The sequence below is a fragment of the Oxyura jamaicensis genome, chromosome 3, assembly GCF_011077185.1.
Source record: "Oxyura jamaicensis isolate SHBP4307 breed ruddy duck chromosome 3, BPBGC_Ojam_1.0, whole genome shotgun sequence".
Taxonomy (NCBI): Eukaryota; Metazoa; Chordata; class Aves; order Anseriformes; family Anatidae; genus Oxyura; species Oxyura jamaicensis.
Genome location: NC_048895.1, coordinates 88,097,536 through 88,114,498, shown reverse-complemented (window position 1 = coordinate 88,114,498; position 16,963 = coordinate 88,097,536). Strand labels below are relative to the sequence as shown.

Genomic DNA, 16,963 nt, shown 5'->3' with positions numbered 1-16,963 from the left:
AGAAAGGAAGAAAGGAAGAAAGGAAGAAAGGAAGAAAGGAAGAAAGGAAGAAAGGAAGAAAGGAAGAAAGGAAGAAAGGAAGAAAGATCCCTATATATTTACAGCTTCCGAAATCTCTCAGCAAAAAATACCCCACTGAAGCAGGTCCTCAAAAACATGGTCAATTCCTCCACGGTGATTGCCAGTTAAATATCAGCTAAATCCACAAGATGGAGCCATTTGAATTCCATCTCCACTGCATTCCCGACAGCTAATTGCTGGCCCTGACATAAGACCCAGAGAACACACTCACAGGATATAATGAGAGCAAAATCCCCTCTGTGAGCTATGCAATGAGGAAGCCATCATTTCTTTCTTGCCCAGCCTGGCAAGTAATCAGGTTCCCTGATGGTTTATTCATCCCCCCACTCACTAGGATGACAAGTACTCCAGGGTCTCTCTCTGAAGAGATTTTAAAAAGTCAGTACAGAGAACTACAGATTTCTCTTCTACTGCTTCTCTTCCTCATGTCCTTCCCGTAGTATCTCAATTAGCAATAAATGCCTAGTTTGCATTTGCTTAGTCCCAAAGGCACAGTGGCCCCTGAGAACACAAGCACAGTTCATTTTGTTACGTTCAACCTCAGCTCCCTGGAGGCAGAATTGTTGATATGTTACTAGCTTGGCCCAAAGTGTCAGCTCCTGCGATAATCCCACTCCTCAGTGCTGCTGAAATGAAAGAATGCATTCTGCTTTCAAATTCTTCTTCTTATGAGACATACCAGCTTCTACTCATCTTACACATCAAAGCTACCATTTCTTTATTAAAAAAAATATATATATATCTGGGCCAGAAGTACTTTCACAGGCAACATAGTCCTACCGCCACCTTTTCAGTCTGAAGATGACACACTGCACGCAGCCATTGCAGCGGGCCTCCTTCTGCACCTCTACTGCATAAAGAGTGCATTCATTTCCTTAAATAATAATAATAAAAAGTGGCCAGAAAACTGCAGGTCAGTGCTGGTTCTCTTTAACGGGGTTTAGAATTCAGGATGTGAATTCCTTTCCAGAGCTAATTCATTTTAATATGAACTGTATTCAGAATTTAGAAGGAAGAAATGCTGTTGGAGCTCATTTGATTTCACCATGTAAGAACTCATCTCTCTATTCGTATTCTTATTCCTTAATCAGACAATCATCTGCAAGGGCTCTGTATTTCTGTAACAGTGCAGTTTGTTATACTTACAGATCCCTTTGCACCCGGTAATCCCATATCACCCTAAACAAAAACAAGACACACAACATTAGAAGAGAGTATCCGTTGTTATAGTCCTTACAAATGCAGTAAACTTGACCTATTTTTTCTGTGTAAGAAAAAGTTCACACATTTAGCATCCAAGGCACTTGCTGGTATGTGAAAATTGCACTTCAACTGAATTACAACTCATTTAAAAAAAAAAAAAAAAAAACAACTTGATTTTCAGATTTTTCTGTAAGATTTCTTTCTGTAAGTCACAAACAAGAAAGCATTTTTCTTACAGCTGGCTTTGTACTGTTTATTTGTCAGATACACAGCTATTTTACAACGTTCTGTTAGCCCTAATAAAACATTAAGAGAAACCAGGTAGTTGTCTACCCACAATGCTATAAGAAAACCAAACCCCTAGAAATTCCTTTTCCCAGAAACCTAGCCTCTGGCTTCCAGCAACCCCAAGATCCCCCTAAGGCTTGACTGAGAATAACTGTCTCACTATTCAGAAGTTTTTAGTTTTTCTTCTAAATTGTGGGGAAAAACAAACAAACAGAAAAACTAAAAACAAACACACCAAAAAAACAGATTGGGTTCAAAGTCTTGTAATTGCCTGTGAACCACTGACTCATCTTCTTTGTTTTTTATCATATTACCCTTGGAGAGATTTCAGAAAATTATATTCTCCCATTTCTGGCATTGATGAAATAAGTGGTTTCTAAAGGCCAGAAAGGCCACCGTCTATTAATGAATATTTCATAAATGAAATAGAAGTAACAACAGTTACCAGTTTAAAAACAGACTGGCAGCACATTTAAAGAACTGGTGTTGTTTCCTTGGAATCCTGTGTACTGGTATTAAGCTGCATCAGTGGACATCTAGCTCACCAGGGCTGTTACTTAGCTATAAAACCTTTCCAGAATTGTAGAGTGTAGGGAAAAAAAGTGCTTCTTAACAGCATACCACCTGGCAGCATACTGTTTTTAAGTAGGGAGCAGTTTATTTCCTTTTGAAAGAGCAAGTTCTGGCTTTGCTGGATAGGGCCCTCACTGTAGGATCCCCGCTGCACTGATGCTTTTCTCTTTCTGTACAAAAACAAATCTTCTTTACCCAAGGGCACGTGCCACAGGCATTATCCATTAAATTCACAAAACATGCCACACTTCTGTGCTCTCCAGCAACATCTCAGTGTCACAGCCTCCTCCAAGACCATGCTCCTTCTAACCAAGAGTTGCTGCATCTTATTCCCAAAGATGCTATACAACACATTTCAATCGAGCCTGAGTTAGTAAGGTTATTTATCTGTGCTCCTGCTTCACCTGAATTAAATGATCTCCTCATCCTCACTTCCTCAAACACAATGAATTTATATATATATGCATATATAGGTGTATGTACATGCATATATATTTTTATATACAAGCTCTTGGTTTGGATACACACACACACCCCTCAAGGCAGCCTGTACTATGTTACACACACAAAAGAACATGTATATTTCAAAGTGCTTCCCAAACAGCTGGAATGTATGACCAGGCTAAAAAACTGCTGTGCTCTGCAGTACATCCAGTTACTACCCAACTGAAACTGGATTTCAGTGACCAAACCACACAAAGTACTACAGCTACACTTTGAAGTTTTAATTAACAACAACAAAATATTAGGTCAGGTGAAGAAAGAATAACGTCTTACTAAGTCACCCTTTTCTCCTGCATCTCCTTCTGGTCCAGGTGCACCCTATATTAAAAAACACACACACAAAAAAAAAAAAAAAAAAAAAAAAACATCGTGGTCAATGTGATGTAGTGTAGCATTTAGTAGTGCAAATTTAAATTACCATGATCTATAACATCACTTACTTGTTCACCTTTAGGTCCCGGTTCACCCACTGAACCCTGAAAGGTTAAAGATACAAAAAATCTTTTAGAATTTGAAACTGCAGAAATGTAAATAGTTTTCTTCTACCCTGTACAGTAGAGCTAAGCTGCAATTTTAAACGAGTCATGGTCTGTTCAGAGCAACGTTTGTCTCCCTTTACCATTCCTTAATTCCTTTTCTTGAATGCATACAGAACAGTCGATTTTGTGTCATATGCTATATCATGAGTAACACAATTAGGAGCTTTCTAGTGCATTCATAAATCATATTAATTTAAAGGGAAAAAATAGGCCTGTCCTCTTTGCTGACTAGTAATATCTACTGGGAAAGGTAACAGGACTTGAGGATTACAGCACAAGGGAAAACACTGATGATTCCTTGGAAATAAACTCCTAGTGCCACTTTGCTAGTATGAATTGAACCCCCTTAACCTTTTTTCCTACCTCAGAAAAGTATACTAAATCATCTTCAGTCTTCCCAACTGTCTAGCATTAATGCAGTAGACCTTTAAAGCTGTAAATTTTTAAGAATGACAGCGAAAGCACTTTAATCTCCCTGGATAATTAAGGTGACAGGCTGAAGGGAAGTAATAATGTGAAATATGTAACACACCAGCACGTGTCACCTGCTGACTGTCAAGCAGGAGCAGATCTCTCCTCTACATGGCAGATGCTCTTGAAGTTGCTACAACTCTGTTCTGCAAATCGCTTAGAAATTATAAGCAAAAATCTAATAAGTGTATCACTTTTTCTAGCCATATTAAGTATTCTGTATAGCTGTGAGCCATACCAGCCTTGGTACTGTGGGATAAGCACAGCCAGACATCCACAATTTCAGTCACAACCTTGTCTTGCTTGCTGTTTAATTCTCAGGGGTTTTAGCAGCTCTGTCTCTAGAATTTTTATCACAGTGAAAGCTGAATTTACCTGTATCTTAAAACTGTTATTCTGCTCCCTCCCTTAGCGCCCCCCCCCCCCCCTTTATTTATTTTTTATTATCTTTTATCTTAGAACAGTATCAGTATCCTGTAACAGTGTTAAAATGGACCTGTTTGGACAGGCAGGAACATAAGAAGAATAAATGTGTGACCTGATTCATTTCAAGCATATGTCATTTGTTTCTATGGTAGAAGTATTGCACTTGTAGAACAGTGCGCCAGTTAAGAAAATTCTAGTGTTTGTGTTCTGATAGAAAAACAATCACATCATCCTTAAATGTTCGTTGCAGTCTGTGCGCATTCAAACATACCCATTCCAAATTACTATAAGTGTACATAAAAACGCTTTTTTTCTAAAACAGAGATGCAGTATTTTCTCTCCAATTTCAGTGTAATTCCTGTAAGATACAGGCAGAAACTGGTATAACATCTGCAATTTCATGAATTCAGATTTGTTCTCATTATGATGAGGATGAAGAGTCAATGCTAAATTATCCACTAAGCTAAGCAGTGGAAATGACAGACCTATTTAACATTCAAACTTTGTCAAATAACACCAACTATTTTGTCTAAAGTATTGTCAAAATCATGCCTTCAGGTTTTCCAATTACTCAAACAAGAAGACATTGATTTCCAACCTAACCCAGTGAGTTTTGTGTTGTTTTTCTCCTCTTCTGAGCAACAAAACTGCTGATAATGTTGAAATGGGACAAGCTTTTGCTTTTGTGAAACTTGAGCTGTAATATTTGTAACAGCAAGCATAAAAATCGCAACAGGAACAATCCAAATCCTTTCTCCATTGTCTCCCAAAATGTCAATGGAGACAACAGGGTAAGATGTTAAAAGATTTTTTTAAAAAAACAAACAACAAAAAAAAAAACAACCCTTACTGTTTATCTATTTGTAAAAATCCCTCCGAAACCATACCCAAGAACTGTATCAGATCATGCTCCAGTGCCAAGGTCTGGGTGCTGGCCAGAAGCTGTTTCATTTAGCATAATAGGCAGAACCAGATACAGTTGCAAGAAGAACAGTGTAGAGAAGGGACAGAGTGGCACGATGTGACTGCTCTTCAGGTCTCTGACTTGCAGTACACATTAGCAGAGCTGCAGCCATGTTAAGCCTGACCCAGAAAAATCACTCCAGTCTCCGTGGGACTGAATTAAAAAATGAACCCAGGATATGAGTGGATTCAGTTGATATCTGTGTCAAAGCAGGGAACCTAAAAAGCAATCGTAGGATGAAATCATTGCTGGGAGAGTTTTTTTGGACTTTATTTGCATTGGGCATGAAACTGACCCTAGGATACAAAAAACCTACTAGCATCTGCCCTTTAGACAAACAGAAACCTCCTGACTGGCCAGAATCTGAATGGGGCTGTTCACACCATCTACCTTCTGTCCTTATCTTGCAGGTCAAGCCCCCTTATATGATAAATTGAGAGAAATAGGCATATTTGGAGGGTGATTGTCAGCACTGCAACAGATACTAGCCATGTTCCTATCATATTTGCTTCCTTAGGTGCCTTCAATCTCCCTCTGGAAGAGTAAGTTATGAATCGTTACCAATCTAATAAGAGACTGCTTTATGTCAATGCTTATATTTGACTGGAAACATATGTCTCTGATCTCAGCATTAAAAAAAAATCCACATGAAGAAATGCTTCAAGGACAACAAAGGCTGTCTTAGAAACGTGTTTTTGAGTACCTGAGCAGCTTTTAAATACTGCCAAATGCAACTGTGAGCCCTAGCTAGGCACCATACTGTGTATACGGTGCCAGGGGCAGGACTCCTCTGTTCAAAGAACAGACACCTAGAGCAGCGATACCCACGTCTAACAGTCGTACACCCCCTTGATTGTCAGAGGAAAGCAACAGACACTTCAAAAGTGCAATTCATTTCATACTGAAGGAGATGCTTGAAATAGGAAGGATGAAACACAATGCAGAACTGACAGTTCCTGTAACAAAGATATCTCAAGTTTGGTGAGTGAATTCCACCCTCTCTAGCCTCCTGTGAGCAAAAGAAGATAAGGAACTTTTTTTATATATGTACATGAAGTCTTCACTGACATCTGTTCAGCAAAGCAGGATATCTTCTGCAGATACATGAGGTCTCTAGGACCCAATTCTTCCCTCCTAACAAAATCCTAGATGGGTTGCTTATATCCTGCAATTGTGCATGTACACATAGGTATCTCAATAGCTACATAAACCAGTGCATGTCCATAGCAGATCCTAAGATGTTTGTTAAAGACACTGTATCTACTGCAGAACTGGGCTGATGTTCCACATAGTTCTGTAGTGACCAAAGAGCCTGATTTACTGTTTCTGGTTGAGTCGATGATTTACAATGTGATTTAAGTACCTAAATGATTCAAACTCAGAAAAAAAAAAATGTATTAGCAACAGTAATCTTATTTAAAACCCTTAAGTAATGTTGTGACTTTCCCTGTATATTTTATGAGCTACAACTAGTTAATGGGCTCCAAACAGCAGCCAACAGATCTACGTACAAAACAAGAAATAACAAGAAACCAGTTCATGTAAAAACTGCAAACAATGCTCATATTGTTGTATTTACTCTTGATGTCAAAGCGCAGACTGTATGTATGAGTGCATTTCTTACCCTGTCACCCTTACCACCAGGTAGGCCTGGAGGACCTGGCAGTCCAGGAAGTCCAATATCACCCTGGGGGCCCTGTGAAAATAAGTTAAAGATGTAAACTTACCCAGTCTGTTTTAGAATGAATGGCTGAGGGTCATACCCTGACAAGCAGATGGATAAGAATCTCATTTCTAGAGCAGTCCCAACTTGATGAAAGGTGATTATCAGATCAAAATAGAGCTGATCCAAAATGCATCCCTTTAAACAGTGTCTTACTATAACTTTATTGCTGACAAGCACAAGAGAAATGGCTTACAGGGTTTTCCACCTTTCAGTCCCCTGACTACAGTCTGGTTCCCTTAAAATACTTCCTCAGATCTTGCAGCCTGTGATTTGTGCATTCCTCTGTAACAGCAGGCTCTTTCAGCCAAAACCTCCCCAGCTATGCTTCTGACTGTTGCTGTGTAAATATTGCTGGAGCATTAGTAAAAGGTGGCATTCATAATCTGCTCCATTCATTAGTTTCACGTAGCTGTTAGCAGAAAGCCAGTCTTTCACTGTTCCTGTTCCCCATGAGCGCACAGCCCACACAGGGCTGTGCAACCCAGCTTTGCACATCACAGAGGTGTTTCTTTTAGGCAGAAGAAAAAGTCACACAGAAACTTCAAAACAGCATTTACTAATATTAGCACGGTCGCAGAGGACTGAAAAAGAAATTCAACAATCACTCATTTCAACATTATTTTCAGTGCCCTACATAGATGAATGGCTAAGTGTAGTTCCAGATGATACCATAGCTCCTTGAAAGTACACATAAGCACCGAATACGGATATAAACTGCTTACCAGTTTCCCTGGTAAACCTGGAGGGCCCACAGGACCTGTCTCCCCTCTGCTGCCCTTATAGAAATAGAAGGTCATTGTTACTTCCTGAAACTTTTCTTGTGAACTGGGAATAAAGTACGGTATTTCCTTAATGTTTAGTGAATTACATTACTTAGCAGTTGGCTTTAATCAAGACTTCTGTTTATTACTGTAAAAATATCACATGAGTTACAGATACCGGAACGCTGAGAAATTCAAATATTTTTAGGTCACAATTACACACAATATTTAGTTAGCATTAAACGACTCAACCATTTAATTCTGATGAGTGATTATTCACAATAAAGTCTCCTTCATGGTCTGCACCTGAAAGTTACCTGTTAGGAATACAGTTATTTCACTATGACAATCTCAATGGGCTAACCCTTAGCTTTAGGCTTATGCTTCGTTTCATTAACCAGACTCCCACTTGACCCAATTAAGCATAACTTACAAGCTTGTGACCAAAAAAAGTGCAATGAGCATATTTTTTTTCTTGTTTGCCTTCAAGTGTCATCTTAAAATATTTAAAAGCCCATGATCCCACATTGCAATGGACAAATTTGAAAAATGCACACGGAAGTCATGCTTAACAAATTCATTTAGGTAAAAATACGTTTATATATGTCAAGACTTTTGTAGGGAAGAGAAATGTTTCAAAATCCCCATTCGTAACCGTGCTAAGTATAAATATGCTCTTAACTGGATTTTGTCTTTTAGCTTCACTTCAGGTATGTTAATGCATTCAGATCATCACAATCACATTAGTGTTATAACTCTTGATGCAGCCACTTGAAAATGCATTCTGGGTAAACTGAGTCAAAATTTCAAAGATTAAAGCAATTTTTGAAATAAAGTACCTATCTCAGAAAGGTTTTGTCTCTTAACAACCAAACAATTAAGAACAGTTTTGTACTCTCACCTGCACAGATAAAATCAAACATTGACCCAACACAAGCCTGTCGTGCAAGACACTTTTCTTACTTCAGTTGTCTAAACACGTGTAGTACTTGCTATAAAAGCGTGATGCAAGATTTCAGATAATAAAACATCAAGAATCAAAGTTATTAGGATGTAAGTAGATAATCCTGCTATACACAGCTTAGAAAAAATTGGATAAAAGCAGATCTAAGCATTCCAGTACGGTACACAATTGATAAGTTCAAATATAAGTATCTTCTTTGTAATAAGGAAAATATTGTGACATACTGAACAGTAAAAGGAAAGAGCAGACTTAAATGCCTTTTACACCAGGTCATAAATGCAGTGATGACTTCTCATATAAGCTTGGAAAGACTGAGCCCTACAGTTCCAGAGATCGTTAGGTATCCTGGAGAGATCAGAGAAGCAAACACAGAAAGACTTTTCCATTCATTCCCTCCCAAAAATCATATTGTGTTAAGGTACTATCCTTTTAAAAGTCTTTGTAAAAGTTCTAGACCTAAAATTAATTTTACAAAGCCCCCAGATCACCTTTATTTTACTACCCGGAAGATGCACTAGCCTTTTTGAAAATCTGTATTTTAATCACATAATTCAGTACTACATCTCTGACCCAGAATACTATTACATTTCTGATGCAGGAAAGAGGAGGACTAAATTTACTATCAGTATTAAAAATTTGTCTCCTTGTATATGTCATACCATTCACATCTGAATGCTATGCACCTATAATACAAAAGCAATGTTCCTTCCGTAGAGTTAAATTCATAATTAATGTCTTAAGCACATCAATGTTTCTGCTGGTCATAAAGAATTCAATAAAGTCTTTCTTTTTATTTAAATAATAAAAAAATAATAATAATAATATAAAAAAAAAAATCCTTGTAGGCTATTTTTCAAACACTGATGCTTTTCTAAAGAGGAAAAAAAAAGAACAAGACCACAACACAAAAGCATGGTGTTTCCCATAAACATGGGCATTACGGCTGTAAGGCCAGATCACTTCAAATTAAGGGCCATCACTACAAGATCTGCACGTGTCGTGTTTCAGAGTGAGACTGTAACCCAAAGAACAATCAGGAATCCTACTGGGCCAGGGCATAATTTAGGACTGCAAAGCTTCCTCCAAGTTACTACACTTAACTGAAAGGGCTCAATGTTGACATTCATGTTCAGCTATTTACCTTAGGTTCCCTTCCTAGAGGATGAAGAAAAAAAAAGGTATCTTGAAGTGTTCTCATGTAAATATTTAAAGTATGTCAAGAGTCATGTCATAGAAGAATCTACTTTCTCCCCATTGCCTTTGCTTAAGCACTATTGCCTGACCACTTGGTACCTTTAAAGCAGATTCAATATTTCTCTCACAGTTCTGTTAGATCTATACTCAGCCTTTGAATGTCACATACATTACAACACACTTTATGAGTACTGGTAGACCTTCCTTTAGTTGCTTGGGATGATTTTCATCCCCACTGAAATTCGGAAGGATTTGATTTTTTTGTAGGGTTCCCAGAGGCACAGAGCACACACTCAGGCACAACAGTTCCTTTCGCTAGTTTATTCATTTCCTGGTGAGCAACTGATCCTGTTAAGGATGCCTCTGTTAGTGGAACGGCAATAAGAATGAGGACATCCCCAGCTAATTTCAATCTCACGAATGTGAGAATTTCCAGTGAATCTCCCATCACTACACTAACTTAATGATAAGGGTGTTTTTTACCCAGGTTACTGCCTATAAAAGAATATGGCGTTTAGGAAAAGACAGCCTTGGGATACCTGCTGACAGCAGAGGTATAACACGCCCAAAATTCAATGGAAGCTGCTGTTGGATGTGGAAGATTAAAAAGTAAGGTAGCAGGCAGGAATCTGAACACACAGTTTGTAAAGACAGGGGTGGACAGTACGAGAAGTACTGGCTTGGAGAAGGCTTGGAGATCCCACTGAGGTTTGGGCAGCCCATGCAGCATGACCAAGAGGAGGAAGCACTGCCCTGTATGAACCACATTGCAGAGCCACGGAAGGTCAGGAAGCACAGTCACATCCACCTAGAGGCTTAGGTTTGCCAGATACAAAGCTTATCTGGCAGGATGGAAGCCCGCATTGTTCTTTTGACTCTGCTATAAACTAGTAAGTCCTCTGGCTATACCCTAAAAGTAAATTATGACCCACCGTTTTTGGAACAGTTCTGAATTATTCATACAAAACGTGTCCAATAAGACTTACATATCGTATAAATTGAGGTAAGGACGTTTCATCCTGTCACTGTACCAATATCACTATGCCAAAACCAACTTGGAAAATGACCTGTTCTTTTGGGTTGAGTCATCTGAAAAGAATGTCATAGGAAAAATGGATTTTAGTTCTAATTGTTAAGGTAAGATGATACATTTCAGGGTAGGTAAGACAAAGGAAAATGTCTTTTCATACTCAAAAAATGATTTAGTTGAAAAAAACTAAGAAGATGAAAGTAGTATTCTCAACAACATTTAGGTTATCTGACATTTCAGAATCAAATGCAAGCTATTTTCTAAGCTCCCTCTTCAAAATGAGCAGAGACAAAAGCAGCTCCAGAGAATAAGTCAGCCCAGCCAGCCTGAACCTGAATACAGGGTCACTCAAAGTTAGCTAAGGTACTAATTTTATGCAACTAGATATGCAATCTCTATTGCTAATGTTAGGAAAACATACACCACATCCTAAATACTTTAACAACATATATCTGCTGGTCTGCATATACATTCACAATGTGCTCAACCTAACATTGAGTTAAATATATTTAAATGGTCCAAGCTCTCTTTTCATTTCTAAACCATAGGATGGGATGCATCTTTTCCTAACACTAGCAATTTAGAGGTTAAATAGTTGAAGAGAAACAAGAGAAACAAAAAATGGGAAGGGGGAAGAAAAGGGGATGCCAGTATTTTCTGCAGATAAAACATTAGGAATTAAATCTTACTAAATCTCAAAAAATATGAAAAGAAAAAAAAATAGCTAAGCAGCTCAGGGAGCATGGCTAAGTTCCACTGATTAGGAATGACACACTGATGTTTGAGATTTGCTTCCTTTGGGCCACCTACCAGGATAACTGACTGAGAGCAATTTAAATCACAAATGAGTTTGGTAATTACTTGGATTGGCTACAGTAATGTGAAGGAAACATAAAGTTAACTGACAGAACAATTAGAGTGGAGTAGGGAATATGTTTGATTTAGAAATGAAAGACATGTCGCTCCAGTTGCTTTTCTGTTTTGCTGAACAGAGGAATATTAAACTAAAGAAACAAAATTAAAAGGTTTCCTTTCATGTGCCAATTAGGTTTTCTAAGGAAAAGCAATGACAGACTAAAACATTATTTTTGAAAGTGTGATAAGAATCTCCCAACATGAGTTTGCCTATTTTTTATTGTCTAGCTATCTTGTTTTCAGTGATTTAATATCTTCCCTGGGAAACTGTAGATACTTACAGACTTGCAAAAGGCCAAAATTTTGACCTGCTGTTTATTAACAATACACTTCAATTACATTCCAATGGTTGTTTAATAATGAAAATGACACTGAAATAGCATGGTTTGTGCCAGAGGACGCTACAGCATTTTGCTAACAGTACAGAAGTATTGATTTCTCCCACAAACAGAGGCACTGATGATAGTTTAATAGCTCTCCACTGTGTAATCCCTCAAAAAAACCACACCACACACATGAAAACACAAAACATGATGAGGATCTCTAATGTAGTTGCTACCGAGTAGCAATACAGAAAGGGACTGAAGTTCTTCTCCATATCCTGCAAAATGTCAAGAACTTTCCAACTTTGAGGAAGAAGCCCAGCCCCTCTTGACTTCTGCCAGTCTTCTATTAGCAAGAGTGAAATTGTACAAAGGGTAAAGGAGAAAGAAAGGGACTGAGGTGAATGCTAAAAAGGAAAGTTTTAAATAGGAAGGAAAAAGACAAGAAAAACACCTGAACAGAAACCATAAAATCCTCAGGCTTTGAAAGTGTTTGGCAATGAAACTGATGAGAAACTGGCAAATATTAAAAATGTGAGAAAACTTCAAAATCTGAAATACAAAAATATTCACAAGAAAATCTCTTTAGAGCAACTGCAAAAGCTTTTCTCAGCTTACTTTTAAAATTTCTAGTTTTCTAAGTTTGAAAATGTGCAGCTCTTTTTTTCCTTGGAAATGTAAGGCCAGAGTCCTAAAAGCAGAGGCTCAAATACACCTACTACATACACTTAGTGCAGAAGGAAGAGAAAATACACTTTATTCTGCACTGGGAATAAATACAAACACAACATGGACCAGAGCTCACTGAGGTTCAAAAATCCAATCTTGTGTTCTTACTGAGCAGAAAATTCTCATCGTTCCAATTTTCTGCATAGAAGTCATGTTTTGCCTGTTTCCAAAGAAAAACAGCTAGTCATTCCAGCCATACACTGCTTGTAGTCTTGAGCTGAAGGAGGCTAAATAGATTTAATACTCAGGGCTCTTTATAACTTTAAGGGAACTAGAGATGAGAAGTAGATTATTGCTTAGGGCTTTACACATACCTTTACTATCAATAATGCATTTTCATTCTCCATTTTGTATTGGCTACAAGTTTTCCTTTCCATGCTTTTGTTCTATGTTTAATTTTTCCTAAATAAGTGCATTTTGTAATGACAGGTACAAATGTAATGGTCTCTAGAGTGATAAACAGAAAAATCACTGTATTTAATCTGCAGTAAGTGTTTCCGTCTGACTACAGGGTTACTAATAATTAACCTTGTGTGTCAGCTCCTGTTTGAATGGACTGCTGATTTTGTAAGTTCATGCTCATGTTGAGAGGATTAAAAGCATAGTTTAGCAGATTACCTTGCGTTATCGGAGCGGACAATTACTTTGGTCTGATTCAGTTACAATTCTTACTCCTGTTACAAGTCTACAAAATATCAACGGAAGGAGAACAGAGCTAAAAAACCTCCAACTTTTAAACACAAGCAACAAAAATAAATTTTTCCAGGTTGGGGATATGGGAAGCTGAAGGTGCTGTATTCTACCCTGGTGAACGTATGCTCCTATAACCCCCTTTTTGTATCACTTACAAGCAGCTGCGGGCACAGCACTCATGCAATCTACAACACACATGATCTCATGGATTAATGCATCTAGCACACAGTCATGCAGATCACAGAAGAAAAGAGCAGAAAAGTAAGACTGTTACTTGACTGATGGCTGCTGCATGTTTAAAGACATAGAAGAGTTAATTTAGAGAACACATCCCTGAGCTATGAAATACCCTTACAGATATATCCCTATCAATAATTCCCTAAGCCCTGTATGAGGATATCCCTACAAATGCATGGGTAAATCACTTAAGTATGATAACAGAAGCTCAGCAGATTCCAGGAAAGTATCCCTACGGTACCAGTGGCAAGAGAGAAGCTTGCAAAAGCAATTGTTTATAGATCCGTGAGCCTCGTGAGCTTTGTCAATGCAGTCAGATTGAATTTTGGTATATGAAAGTTTTCTTCGAATCATTGATCCTTTTATCCCCCACAGAAGGATTAAGAGCAAAGGGAAGTTAGATCAACCTTGTGTAACTTTATCCCGCACCAGTAAACCATCAGCGTTCCTAAATTGAGATAAATGCTGTACTTCACATCAGTAAAGCTGCATTCACGATGCAAACCAGAAAGGGCCAAGGCAGAGGCCCCAGCAGCATCGCACCGTCATCCACGATAAATGGTCAGCACAGGTCGGCTCAGGTCACCTGGCACTGTCCTTGACAATGCCCAGGGACAGTTCTGGGAACACAAGGGACCATTTCCAACATGCAGCTTGAGAGCATGCAGCCCGCTTTTGGACATGAGAGGTGGGTGTTAAGAAATGATAGCACTATGGAGACAAACCATGTTGGGCCACTTGACCAAAGGAGCCAAAGAAAAGTCTCTAGTCATTTTATTTGCTAGGCAGGGCAGGCAGCTACCTTTCCTCCCTACCCTGCCTCCACATTACTTGCACTAGAAATAGACGCTAGCCAAAAAAACAAAACAAAACAAACAACAAAAAAAAACACACACACTCTGAATACTTGGTCCAAAGTTCAAAACCAAAACCTTCTAACATACAGTTCTCAGCACTTGACTCTTTCAGAGGCTGTAACAATCCAAGGAAAGAGTGAGTGAGTACTGACATCTAATGCATTCAAGCTTTTCCACCTCAGTGGCGAAATTTGACAGTTGCAGTTCAAGAACAGGAGTTTACTTCCAGCTTTTTGTCACAAACCACCCTCATTCTCTGTTTGGGCTTTTACTCAGCCTATTTAAAAACAAAGATCAGAAGAATTTGAACAAAGGTTTAGAATTTATTCCATCACCAAAGCCAAAAATAGTCATGGGACTTGTGTTTCTGGATTTCTCTGCATGATGATGCACAGCCACCTGGTACAGGTAGAATTAAAGACTTAGTATTTACCTTAAGAATTAGCATTTGCACTGAATAATATTTGTACCTGAGAATTAGCTGCAGCAACAGTAACCTGAGACACTGCAGTAGTAAATAGTCAGTTAGAAATGTATTCAATACTTACTGGCGGTCCCCGGGGTCCTGTTGGACCTGCTTCTCCCTCTGGCCCCTGTTCTCCCTGTTTTGGGAACAGGAAAGATGCAACAAATTCGAAAAGTGATTCTTCACACAATGCAAAACTTTTCATTTTTCTAAGTTTTGAGTAAGATTAATGATCTTACCGGTTTACCAGAATTTCCCATCAAACCTGGTACCCCCGGGGGACCTCTATTACCCTGTTGGACAAATGATGAAAAATATCAGCCAGACCAATGGTTTATTGTTCCATTATAAAACGAGAAATAAGAAAATCAGTAAGGTCTAAAAAACAGTCTTTATTCATTTTTAACTTTCACCTTTATTTTTGTTTTAGTTCAACTTTTACTTAGTTCCTTCTGTATAATTTTTCAAAAGTCAGATTTCAGTTATTTTGTACTGGCAAAGACCAAATATACTTGATTGCTGCTCTCAACTCACTAATGGGTAATATCATCCCATGTAATTTCAGTTGAAAATCACGTCTTAGGCTTGGTCAGTCCAAAGTCATTGAAAAAGAAAATTAGATTTTTTGGCATGACACATTCCACAGTCTCAATCATATGATTTTTTAAAGCAAAATTGGAATCGGTGCTGCAATTTGTTGATACACAGAGACAACAATCTCCATGATTGTATCAACTTATTGCAACTGTGAATATTCTTAATAGAGATTTCTCATGTCAACCTATTCTGAGGTACCCGTGTCACATGCATTCTGTAGCAAGGACTTCCACAGATTCAAAAGGAAATGTTCTTTTTAGGTACTGTTTAGCACCTAGAATCACCACAAACAGGTCGTACGGTAGAAGAACCACTAAAAAGCACACAACTGGAGTCGATGAAAGAATATATTTGGTTCTTTCAGCCAGTCTTGTCAGTTATCACAACGGAAAATTCATATAATTTCACCGAATACTTTAGAACTTGATAAGCACAAATACAGTTTTATAAGAAAGCAAATACTCAAGATGTTTTACCTTTGGACCAGGAATGCCTTTCACACCTGGAGAGCCTGGTAAACCCTAAAGAAAATAGCATGTTCAGTGTTTATTTGCTGTTAAGAGGATTGGAAACAGCATTAAATTATCTCTTTCACACAATAAAGTACTTCTAGTCCTTCTACTTTGTATTGAAGTACTTTTAGCCCATTGGCCAAGTGTGAATTCTTCTTATAAAGTAACAGAGAGTATTATTTCTACTTTATAATTGGCAAAAATAGTGTGGAATAGGAGGAGTCAATGGCCACAAAATGGAGCACAGGAAGTTCCGCACCAACATGTGAAAGAACTTCTTCACAGTGAGGGTGACGGAGCACTGGAACAGGCTGCCCAGGGAGGTTGTGGAGTCTCCTCTGGAGATATTCAAGACCCGTCTGGACGTTTACCTGGGCAGCCTGCTCTGAGGAACCTGCTTTGGCAGGGGGGTTGGACCCGATGATTTTTTGAGGTCCCTTCCAACCCCTGCAGTTCTGTGATTCTGTGAGTCATGGCTTTTTCTGGCTTAGACTAGAAATAGATCCTCAGTCTCAGTGTCCTGATACCGGAGGCAGAGAGTTTAACAGATAAATTTTGTATACATTTCATCCCCTCCTCACTTGTATGTAACAGCTCATAACAAATATGCTTTTACCAGATTTTTTTCCAAGCCTAAGATCTTACTTCATATTACAAATCTATTTCCAGTTCTGTTTTAATGCAGCAATTACTCCCATATCATAGTTTCAAAAAAGTTTCTATTTAGCTTTTGACAACTGGCACAGCTTTCAAACATGATGAGTTAGCATAAAAGGAGTACCTTCAAAAATGGCTGAAAACCCCCTACTGATTCCCTATAACCACACTACTACAGGGTTGTACAATGGGAAACAGCTTTTCAGAAGAGAGAAAGAGAGAAAGAGAGAAAGAGAGAAAGAGAGAAAGAGAG

At 38.4% G+C, this 16,963-nt stretch overlaps 1 protein-coding gene across 2 annotated transcripts in view; it reads right to left on the bottom strand.

Annotated features, from left to right (window-relative positions):
- Positions 1-16,963, bottom strand: part of COL9A1 (collagen type IX alpha 1 chain) — a 68,146-nt gene that overhangs the window by 9,037 nt on the left and 42,146 nt on the right. For both annotated transcript variants that reach the window (XM_035322899.1, XM_035322900.1), the window contains 8 exons: positions 16,018-16,062; positions 15,184-15,237; positions 15,027-15,080; positions 7,498-7,551; positions 6,674-6,745; positions 3,090-3,125; positions 2,923-2,967; positions 1,228-1,260 (listed from right to left, as the gene is read on the bottom strand). In XM_035322899.1, coding sequence (XP_035178790.1) covers positions 1,228-1,260; positions 2,923-2,967; positions 3,090-3,125; positions 6,674-6,745; positions 7,498-7,551; positions 15,027-15,080; positions 15,184-15,237; positions 16,018-16,062 — 393 coding nt within the window. The remainder of the gene's footprint in view (positions 1-1,227; positions 1,261-2,922; positions 2,968-3,089; positions 3,126-6,673; positions 6,746-7,497; positions 7,552-15,026; positions 15,081-15,183; positions 15,238-16,017; positions 16,063-16,963) is intronic.